The 11,587-nt window shown below is 42.9% G+C and overlaps 1 protein-coding gene across 1 annotated transcript; it reads left to right on the top strand.

Annotated features, from left to right (window-relative positions):
- The first annotated feature begins 8,069 nt into the window (after positions 1 to 8,069).
- On the top strand, positions 8,070 to 10,699 carry LOC122906930 (E3 ubiquitin-protein ligase NEDD4-like). Its single transcript, XM_044249435.1, is given in 7 exon segments — positions 8,070 to 8,523; positions 8,526 to 8,557; positions 8,560 to 8,593; positions 8,596 to 9,543; positions 9,546 to 9,581; positions 9,584 to 10,671; positions 10,673 to 10,699. Coding segments are annotated over 7 exon segments (2,472 nt in total). The 5' UTR covers positions 8,070 to 8,216.
- Positions 10,700 to 11,587: the final 888 nt, after the last annotated feature.

Raw genomic sequence — 11,587 nt, 5'->3', positions numbered from 1 at the left:
ATGTATTTGTGGTCCTTCTAAATTTTTTCTTGTCGTTGACTTCAAGTTTCATAGCACTGTGGTCTGAAAATATGTATGGTATGATCTCAGTCTTCTTGTGCTTGTTGAGGCCTGATTTGCGATCCAGTATGTGATCTCTTCTGGAGAATGTTCCATGTGCACTCAAAAAGAATATGTATTCTGCTGCTTTAGGATGAAATGCTCTGAATATGTCCCTTAAGTCCATCTGGTCCTGTGTGTCATTCAGTCATTATTTCCTTGTTGATCTCCTTAAGATGATCTGTCCATTGGTGTGAGTGAGGTGTCAAAGGCCCCTCCTACTATCATATTATTATCAATGAGTTTCTTTAAATTTGCTACTAATTGATTTATGTATTTGGCTGCTCCCAAGTTGGAGGTATAAATATTTGTAACTGTTAGAGCTTGTTGGATAGACCTCTTTATTATAATACAGTACTCTTCTTCATCTCTTACTACAGTCTTTGGTTTAAAATCTAGTTTTTCTGATGTAAGTATGGCTATTCCAGCTTTCTTTTGATGTCCACTAGCATGATTCATTACCATGGTGTCCATTAGCCTGGTCCTCCACCCCCTCACTTTCAGTCTGGAGGGGTCATTTGTTTTAAAATGAGTCTCTTGTAAGCAGCATCTTGGTGGGTTTTGTTTTTTTTTCTTTTTTAATCCATTCTGAATCCGTGTGTATTTTGATTAGAGCTTTGAGCCTATTTACATTCAGAGTAATTATTGATAGATATGAATTTAGTGCCATTGTATTACTTGTAAAATTGCTGTTCCTGTAGATTGTCTGTGTTCCTTTTAAAAATGGTTTAAAAAAGTTCCTGTCACTTTGGGTATCTATTTCTGCTCTAAGAATCCCTTTTAGTATTACTTGCAGAGCTGGTTTAGTGTTCATGAACTCCTTTAGTTTGTGCTTATCTTGGAAACTCTTTATCTTTCCCTCCATTCTTAATGGCAGCTTTGCTGCTTGGCTGTGTGATTTTTCCCATTCAGCGTGTTGAATATATCATGCTGCTTATTTCTGGCCTGCTACGTTTTTGTGGACAGGTCTGCAGCTAACCTTATGTGTCCACCCTTGTAGGTTAAGGACCTTTTGCCTCTAGCTACTTTCAGAATTCTCACTTTATCTTTTTTGTTTTGTGAGTTTCACTCTAATATATCTTGGTGTTGACCTGTTCTTTTTGGGTTTTGAGGGGAGTTCTCTGTGACTCTTGGACATAAATGCCTGTTTCCTTCCCCAGATGAGGGAAACTGTCAGTTATAATTTGTTCAAATAAACTTTCTGCCCCATTTTCACACTTTTATTCTTCTGAGACTCCTGTGATACAGATAATATTGCACATTGTTGAATCACTAAATTCCCTAAGTTTGTATTCATGATGTTTTCTATCCCTCTTTTTTTCAGCTTCATTATTTTCCATAATTTTAACTCTGTATCACCTATTTGGTTCTCTGCTTCTTCCATCCTCATTGTGATTACATCCAGTTGGTTCTGCATCTCAGCTATAGCATTTTTATTTCAGCATGACTAGTTTTATCTCTGCAGTGAGGATTTCTCTGGTGTCTTCTGTGCTGCTTTCAAGCCCAGCTAGTATTCTTATGACTGACATTCTAAATTCTTGTTCAGATCTATTGCTTATATCTGTTTTGAGAAATCCCTGGCTGTGATTTCTTCTGCTCTTTCTTTTAGGGAGAATCCCTCTGTCTTGTCATTATGTCTAGGTTTCTGTCTTTTGCATGTCATGAAAGAATGTTATGTTTCCTGCTCCTGAGAGTAATACTATATTAAGAAGGGGTCACTCACTGTCCAGGGTCTTGCACTTCAAGAAGTGTTTCTGTTGTATGCTGTGTGCTCTCTGATGTTGTGTTTCGGCTGCCCTTTTCCACAGGTCCGTTTACTCAGACTTCCTCTTTGCTTGCAGTGGGAGGTGGTTGAACCTTTGACTAGGTGTGCTTTGATTTGTTTGTTAAGATAAGCCTAATTAAAAAAAAAAAACTTAAAAATCAGAAAAGGGCTGATCTAAGAAAAGAGAAAAGGAAAAGGAAGAAAAAACAGACAGACAAACAACTATAACCCTGATTCCAAATAATAAGAAGGAAGGAAGGAAAAGGGGGGGAAACAAAAAAAAGGCTGATCCTACAAAGGAAAAAAGAAACAAACCAACACATGAACAGAAAACTATAAGCCTAATGCCAAAGGAAGAAGAAAATAAAGAATAAAGAAATAAAAGAATTCTTAAGAAAAGAAACCCTGGTCCTATTTCCACCAGAACTGAAGCTGATGCTTTAGAGCCCTCTGTGATTAGTAGACCTGGTCCATGTGGGGCAGCCTATGTTGTTCTGAGGGAGAGGCCCCTTGTGCTAGTTTACAGTCAGACCTGCCTTAGGAAACATGCCCCTGCTGGGTGCACAAGGGCAGGGTGTGGTGTAAGGGACTCGAGCCTCCCCTGAAGGTGCTGTTTCTCTCTTAAGTCCAACCATGGTGGTGGTGGGGAAATGTGTGGAAGATCATATCACCCCACCCTCTCAACCTGGGGGACAACTCACAGCTGCTACTGCTTAGGAGGCCCTGATGAAAAAGTGAACAACTTCTTCTCCTGTGTTCCAGGCTTTCATCATATCACTGCACCTCAATGGCCCTGTGCCTGGCCATCTGCACACCCTATGCCACAGTTATGTGTTTTATCTTGGTCCCATGGCCAGTACTGAAAACTCCAGCAAGGTGTGGACCTGCTTCTCTCCCTAGGAGGAGAGGCTTGCAGCTTGCCCAGCACCATTCTGTCCCATCAAAGCAGTCACACAGAGTGGAGTCTGTTGTGCCCCACAGTGGAAAGCTGTGACCCGCATATCTGCCCTCTACACATGCTTCTGTCCCCTGCTGCTAAACAGCCACTCAGTGGCTCCTAGGGGGCCTTTTGTCCTCAGAAAAGCAAAATCCCTCTTCCACATGTACTCCAGGAGGGGGAGTGATTTCTCTCAGTGCCATTCAGGGGATCCCCTCACCCCAGCATATTGCGGGAACCCTACATGCTGTTCTTTCTCCTGCCCTCTCCCTCTCTCCCTGGCTTCACTCTAAATAAATGGCCCCTCCCTTTCCCAGCACCACAGCTTTTCTCTCCCCTAGTTCATAGCTCCAAACCTCACATGTGCCACTTTCTCTCCCTCCAGTTACGCAGATTATTTTCTTACTCCTCGAATCTATTTCCTAGTTGTTCAAAATGATTTGATGTTGAGCTACTCTGTTTGAGGGATAAAGCAACCCCAGGGTCCCGCTGCTACTCTTCCAATTTTATCTTTCTTCTCAGTGACTCTTCTAATTGAGCATATTTAAAAGTGCACATAATCATTTTCTGCATACTTTTTCCCCACTCTGTACCGATGTTGATGCTACTGTTAATTCACTTGTTCAATCATTAATTAAACATATATTGAATGCCTACTATGTTCTAGGCCCTGAGTGTACAGTAGTGAAGTGAACAAATTAACAAATATTTACCCCTCAGGGAACATATCTGTAGTGGAAAAGACAAAGCAAATAAATATGTTGTGTCTGATATAAATTCTGTGGGGAAAAATAGAGGAGGGAAGAGAACTAAGGAGAGCCAAGATGTGGACAGGGTTATAATTCTAAGTGGGATGCTTAGGGAAGTCATCACGATACAGTTACCATTTGACCTGAGGAGGTGAGGGAGCAAGCCATGGGGACATTTGGGTAATATTTTTCCAGGATGAAGAAACAGCAGTTGCACATTGTGAAGCAAGAGTATGTCTCGCATTTTGGGAAAACTGAGGTAGGAGCAATAGGAGAGAGGTCAGAGAGAGCGAGTTTATAGGCAACCATGGTTGTGTTGTCCTACCTATTTTCTTAAAATTAGTAACTACCCTTCACTACTTAATCTTTTTCCTTTTTTTCTTCCCTCTTTAACTCTGGTAAGTCACCAAGTTTTATTGATCCTAACCCTCTTCAGTTCAGACCTTTATCATTGGTCACCCAATTGATCTATTGCTAGCTGCACACCTCATATTCAGCACCCATTCAAGAGCTATTTTTCAAACAATGTCTGTATTGCAGGCCCTGCACTAGGTATTGTAGATACACAGGCCATCAAGCTTGCCCTTAGAAAATTCACAGTATCTGGAGACAAAATCAACAGGCAGTTGGTCACGTGACAGTGAAGTAAGTGCTTTGAGAAGGGAAGTACAAGCAGACTAAGTACCACATGGTAGATGGATAGCTGCCATTTATGAGGGTTAGTGCAAGCTTTCCAACAGAAATTATCTTCCTGTTAAGCTCTAAAAGATAAGTTGAAGTGTTAGACCCTCAAAATGAAAAGAAAGAATTTCCAAGCAAAGGGACCACTTGTACAAATGCCCAGAAAAGAGAACCGAATGTGGTTTAGTGTTACCAGATAGAGGACAGAAGAGGATGACTCAAAATCAAGCTGGCGAAATACAAAGGAGCCAGATCGTGTATGATATCTAGAGGCCCTTTTAGGGTGTTTGGTTAATCCATCTGTTACCAAAATCATCAGTTTCAAACTTGAATATAGTACATAGTTTATCTCCGAGAACTGAAACCCACCAATGATTCCTTACTGGCTTTATGCTGAATTCAAACTGTAACAGGCACACGTGAGGTTCTTTAATCTGCCTTTGCCTCTTCAGCCTCAGGTCCCACAGGCCCCACTCTTACTTTATACACCAGCAGTGCGGGACAGCTTATAATTCCATGCCAGGAGGGAGAAGTCTCCAGGACCTACCAAATGCTTGGAATGCTCTTTGGCCCTTCCCAATCTCATGCATTCATTTTTATCTCTCAAAAATAATCTCAGAGGTCATCGGGTTTTTTAAAATATTTATTAATTTGAGTTAGAGTGAGTGAGCCTGAGCAGAAGGGGCAGAAGGAGAGGGAAAGAAAAACTCAAGCAGACTCTTCACTTAGTGCAGAGTCTGACACAGGACTTCATCTGTCAACCCCAAGACCATGAGCTGACCTGAAAACAGGAGGTAGGTGTTCAACTGACTGTGCCATCCAGGTGCCCCTCAGAAGTCATCTTCTATAAGAATCTTCCCCAGAAAATTCAAATGAAGTTAATCCTTTACTCTTCTATGCTACCACCCCACTTCTGTGTGATCTTTTCATTGGATTCGCCTTAATCTGTAACAGGTTGATTATATATTAAACTTCTCCACTGGTTTGAGCTCTTTGAGGGTCTCTGGGTTTGGTTTTGTCTGTGTATCCTTAGCCTGACAGTTAGCCACACTTAATAAGGCTCGGTTAATTTACACTAAAGAACAATGAGAATTATCTATAGGAAAGAATGAACACGAATTTATAGCTCATTTAAGTCACACAATTGTGATAGAGCTCGGCACATCTTAGCAAAGGAATCACAGACTTTTTAAAATTCTTAAATTCAGTTTAGTTAGCATATACTGTATTACTATTTTTGGGAGTAGAATTTAGTGATTCATCAGTTGCATATAACCCCCAGTGCTCATTTTATCAGGTTATGTCCTTAATGCCAATCACCCTATTACCCCTTCCCCCCACCAACCTGCCATCCAGCAACCTTCAGTTTGTTTTCTAGAGTTCAGCATTTCTTATGGTTTGCCTCCTTCTCCATTTTCATCTTGTTTTATTTTTCCTTCCCTTCCCTTATGTTAATCTGTTTTGTTTCTTAGATTGCACATATGAGTGAAATCATATAGTATTTGTCTTTCTCTGACTTATTTCACTTAGGCTAATACACTGTAGTTCCATCCATTGCAAAAGACAAGATTTCATTCTTTTTGATGGCTGAGTGATATTCCATATAACACATGCACACACACATAACAAATCTTTATCCATTCATCTGTTGATGGACATCTGGGCTCTTTCCATATTTTGGCTATTGTAGGTATTGCTGCTACAAACACTGGGGTTCAGGTGCTCCTTCAAACCACCATGTTTGTATCCTTTGGTTAAATACCTAGTAGTGCAATTTCTGGGTCATAGGGTAACTCTCTTTTTAAATTTTTGAGGAACCTCTATACTGTTTTCTGGAGTAGCTCTACCAGTTTGCATTCCCACCAACACTGTAAGAAGGTTCCCTTTCTCTGCATCCTCACCAACATTTGTTGTTTCCTAAGTTGTTTATTTTAGCTATTCTGACTGGTGTGAGGTGGTATCTTGAGGTGGTCTTGATTTCTATTTCCCCGTTGATGAGAAATGAGCATTTTTTCATGTGTCTGTTGGCCATTTGTATGTCTTCTTTGGAGAAACATTCATGTCTTCTGCCCATTTCTTGACTGGAATTTTTGTTTGTTGGGTTTGACTTTGGTAGGTTCTTTATAGATTTTGGATACTAGCCCTTTATTTGATATGTCATTTGCAAATACCTTCTTCCATTCCATAGATTTCCTTTTAGTTTTGTTGACTATATCCTTTGCCATGCAAAAGCTTTTTATCTTGATGAAGTCCTAGTAGTTCATTTTTGCTTTTGTTTCTCTTGCCTTTGGAGATGTGCCAATCATCCAGAGTTTTGTCTTCTCTTAGTCTCTCAGTTCTCTCATCTGCTAAATGAGGATGATAATACCTGTACCCTAAGATTTCAGTGGTGATGAGATTTGGAACATATATGACATAAACTAGAAATTAGTTAGATGTTCATGATCCGGTGAGATTTTTATGAGGTGGAAAAATTTTATTTTATCCCTCTCAGACCTGTAATCACTGTGATCACATTATTATAGATTGTCCCATTCACTAGTAATATGAGTCTAGGTATTATGGATTGATTCTGAGCATCTGACTTATGAAGACATAACTAATGCTGTCTTTGTACTGTGCTCATGCTGTGTTCTTCTGGAGAGGAGGGCTTATTCCTTGAGCCTCCATGTTGCCTTTATGCGAGTGGCCATCATCCATGACAAAAGGAAGACAGTTTCCCAGCCTCCAAACAAGGAACCTAGAAAATATTTTCTTATAAAAACTGTGCTATGAATTGGATTAATTCATTATTAAGGTTTCCCCAAAAGCTATTTTGTTTTTAACATAAACAGTTGTGCATTTTTAAACATACAAATGTATTCACCATATTTTTTATTGAAAATTGGTCTTTTTATCAAGGGTATCCAGACTACTTTATCATCCTCCCCATGTTGGCCTTTATTCTGAGCTAACATTTTGAAGACTGAAACTTCCTTCAGTCTGTTCCATGTCCACACCAAAAATTTCTGTACCCAGAGGACTTGTAATGAAGTAGTATTACATTGATGCTTAAAAACTTTGTATGGACTGATGAACTTTTCTCATATTATTTATATGTAGTTTTGGGGAAAGAGGAAAACAATAAAACCGGTAGAAGTGTAAAAGACTTTCTATTAGAGTACTGGGTAATTTTCAAAAAGATTCATGTTCACTTCCCCTCTTTCAGCATTTGCTTGATTTTAGAAGGTATGACTTTTAGAAAATAGGTCTCTCTGATGGGGCACCTGGGTGGCTCAGTGGGTTAAGCCACTGCCTTTAGCTCAGGTTATGATCTCAGGGTCCTGGGATCAAGTCCTGCATCAGGCTCTCTGCTCAGCAGGGAGCCTTCTTCCTCCTCTATCTCTCTGCCTGCCTCTCTGCCTACTTGTGATCTCTCTATGTCAAATAAATAAATAAAATCTTAAAAAAAGAAAATAGGTCTCTCTTTGAGATTGATGGTTGCTGTAAATTTTTAAAATTGTAGTAACTCAGATATATTTCATGTTAATGAAATTGGTAAGAATAGTCTAAGGCAGCATTCTTAATATATACCTATATACAAACATCTTTTCTTAACTGTCCTTAGTAAAAAAATGAATTAGGCCTGGTGGGGCCAGCGCCCTGCAGCGCAGGCCAAGTGGAAGGGGGGCGCCGGCGGGGACCTGGGCGCCCGGATGCAGGGGGAGCCGAGAACCATAGCCCCGGAGCCTGGTTGGAGTGGGGACTGGGGATACCGACATGGCTTTTGCTGCTCGGGGCGGGCCGCCGCCTCCCTCCTCTCCCGCCGAGCGGGGCTGCTCCGCCTCGCTCGCACCCAAAGTGGAATGAAGAATTTTATTTTAGAGTAAACCCGTCTAATCACAGACTCCTGTCTGAAGTATTTGATGAAAACAGATTGCCACGGGACGACTTCCTGGGACAGGTGGACATACCTCTCAGTCATCTCCCGACAGAAGATCCGACCATGGAGCGACCCTATACGTTTAAGGATTTTCTCCTTAGACCAAGAAGTCATAAATCTCGAGTTAAGGGATTTTTACGATTGAGAATGGCCTATCTGCCGAGAAACGGAGGTCAGGATGAGGAAGACAGTGAGCAGAGGGATGACATGGAGCATGGCTGGGAGGTGGTGGACTCCAAGGACTCGGCCTCTCAGCACCAGGAGGAGCTCCCTCCCCCGCCACTGCCCCCCGGCTGGGAAGAGCAGCTGGACAATCTCGGTGGGACCTACTACGTCAACCACAACCACCGGACCCCTCAGCGGCACCGACCAAGCTGATGGACGTGTCCTCCGAGTCGGACAGCGACACATCAGGCAGATCAACCAGGAGGCCGCGCCCCGGGCTTCCGTTCCCGCAGGCACATCAGCGAGGACCTGGAGCCGAGCCGGCGAGGGTGGAGAGGCCCAGAGACTTGGGAGGCCATTTCCGAAGAAGTGACCATCACTGGAGACTCCCTCAGTCTGTCACGGCCCCCACCGCCGTCCTCTCCGGGGTCCCGGACCAGCCCTCAGGAGCTGTCTGAGGAACTGAGCAGAAGGCTTCAGATCACTCCAGACTCCAAAGGGGAGCAGTTTGGTTCTTTGATTCGGAGAGAGCCGTCCTCAAGGTTGCGGTCCTGCAGTGTCCTCGGCCACCTACCACCGCCATCAGTGGCCTATGCGCACACCACACCGGGCCTACCTTCAGGCTGGGAAGAAAGGAAAGATGCTAAGGGACGCACATACTGTGTCAGTCATAACAATCGAGCCACAACTTGGACTCGACCCATCGTGCAGCTCGCGGAAGACGGTGCGTCGGGATCCGCCACAAACAGTAACAACCACCGAATCGAGCCTCAGATCCGCCGGCCCCGAAGCCTCAGCTCGCCCAACGCAACCTTATCCGCCCCGCTGGAGGGCGCCAAGGACTCGCCCATATGCCGGGCTGTGAAAGATCCCCTTTCCAACCCACAGTCCCCACAGCCATCACCCTACAACTCCCCCAAACCACAACACAGAGTCACACAGAGCTTCCTGCCGCCGGGCTGGGAAAGGAGGATCGCGCCCAACGGCCGGCCCTTCTTCATTGACCACAACACAAAGACTGCAACGTGGGAAGATCCACGCCTGAAATTTCCAGTACACATGCGGTCAAAGGCATCTTTAAACCCCAATGACCTCGGCCCTCTTCCTCCTGGTTGGGAAGAAAGAACTCACTTGGATGGCCGAACATTTTATATCGACCACAATAGCAAAATGACTCAGTGGGAAGACCCAAGACTGCAGAATCCAGCGATTACGGGTCCGGCTGTTCTTACTCCAGAGAATTTAAGCAGAAATATGACTATTTCGGAAGAAATTAAAGAAACCTGCTGATATTCCAAATAGGTTTGAAATGAAACTTCACAGAAATAACATCTTCGAAGAGTCCTACCGGAGAATTATGTCCGTGAAAAGACCAGATGTTCTGAAAGCTAGACTGTGGATCGAATTTGAACCGGAGAAAGGTCTTGACTTTGGGGGTGTGGCCCGAGAGTGGTTCTTCCTACTGTCCAAAGAGATGTTCAACCCCTACTATGGGCTTTTTGAGTACTCTGCCACGGACAACTACACGCTTCAGATCAATCCCAACTCTGGCCTCTGTAACGAAGACCATTTGTCCTACTTCACTGTTATCGGAAGAGTTGCTGGTCTGGCAGTATTGCACGGGAATCTTCTAGATGGTTTCTTCATTAGACCATTTTACAAAATGATGTTGGGCAAGCAGATAACGCTGAATGACATGGAGTCTGTGGATAGTGAATACTACAACTCTTTGAAATGGATCTTGGAAAATGATCCTACTGAACTGGACCTCATGTTCTGTATTGATGAAGAAAACTTGGGACAGACCTACCAAGTGGATCTGAAGCCCAATGGGTCAGAAATAATGGTGACAAATGAAAACAAGAGGGAATATATTGACTTGGTCATCCAGTGGAGGTTTGTGAACGGGGTCCAGAAGCAGATGAACGCCTTCCTGGAGGGGTTCACAGAACTGCTTCCTATTGATTTGATTAAAATTTTTGATGAAAATGAGCTGGAGCTGCTGATGTGCGGCCTCGGCGACGTGGACGTCAACGACTGGAGACGACACTCTATTTACAAGAACGGCTACTGCCCAAATCACCCTGTCATTCAGTGGTTCTGGAAGGCCGTGCTGCTCATGGACGCCGAGAAGCGGATGCGGTTACTGCAGTTCGTCACGGGGACGTCCCGAGTGCCTGTGGAAGGCTTCGCCGAACTTTATGGTTCCAATGGTCCTCAGCTGTTTACAGTAGAGCAATGGGGGAGTCCTGAAAAACCGCCCAGAGCTCACACATGCTTTAATCGCCTTGACTTACCTCCATATGAAACCTTTGAAGATTTACAGGAGAAGCTTCTCATGGCTGTGGAAAACCGCTCAAGGATTTGAGGGGGTGGATTAAGCGCCCCCCACTTGCTCCCCAGCCTCAGGGTGGCTGTTGGTCCAGCAAGTCCTGCTTGCACTTTTGCATTTGCCTAACAACAGACTTTGCAGAGACCAGGCAGAAAGAGCAGCCACGGGCATGGCTCCTGAGCCGAGCCTTCGCGAGCCTTCGCCTGTGACTTGCCCAGGTTCGGACTTGGGAGCCCGGTCCCAGGTCACGTTCCTGCATTTTCCACCACGAATTATCAACTGGTTGATGTGTACACTAATTACATTTCAGGAGGACTTAATTCTATTTATGCTGTGCCTCTGTCGGCAAAGCCCTTAATAAATATTTTACATACTTTAAAAAAAATGAATTAAAACTAGAGATGTACAGATTTGAAATATGTTCATGTTGGGATGTGGTGCAATGCTTATAATATTTCCTACAAATATTACTTATATGAAAATGTGTTGTGGAGCTCAAATGAAAAGCTCTGCAAATTTGAAAAGTTAATATTTCCAAAATTATTTGTGTTAAGGACATCTGAGAGGTAATGATGAGACCTGGATCCTAGCCTTTTTATCACTGACTATGACCTCTGGCAAGTCAACCTTTTAGCTCTGTTTTCTCTTCTTAAAAATGAAGGAAAGTACTAAGTTTCCTTGCGCTATAAATTTCTGTTATTGTTACTAAATCTTGATATGAGAATTAGTCATGCTATACATAAAATTGTTTTACTCAAGAATTATTAACAGCATGAAATTTAATATTATAAATTGGTCTTTTAAAAAATAAAAATTTGGGTTTTTTTCCTAAATATTTGCTGCTTTATACACTATATTTCTTTAACAGACTTATCTTTCTGATAAGGAAATATTCTTCTTCTTCTTCTTTTTTTTTTTGAAAATATTCTTCTTAGGT

This window comes from Neovison vison, chromosome 5 (genome assembly GCF_020171115.1).
Source record: "Neovison vison isolate M4711 chromosome 5, ASM_NN_V1, whole genome shotgun sequence".
NCBI lineage: Eukaryota > Metazoa > Chordata > Mammalia > Carnivora > Mustelidae > Neogale > Neogale vison.
Note: the sequence above shows the minus strand (reverse complement) of the source record. Positions and strands in the feature narration are given on the sequence as shown.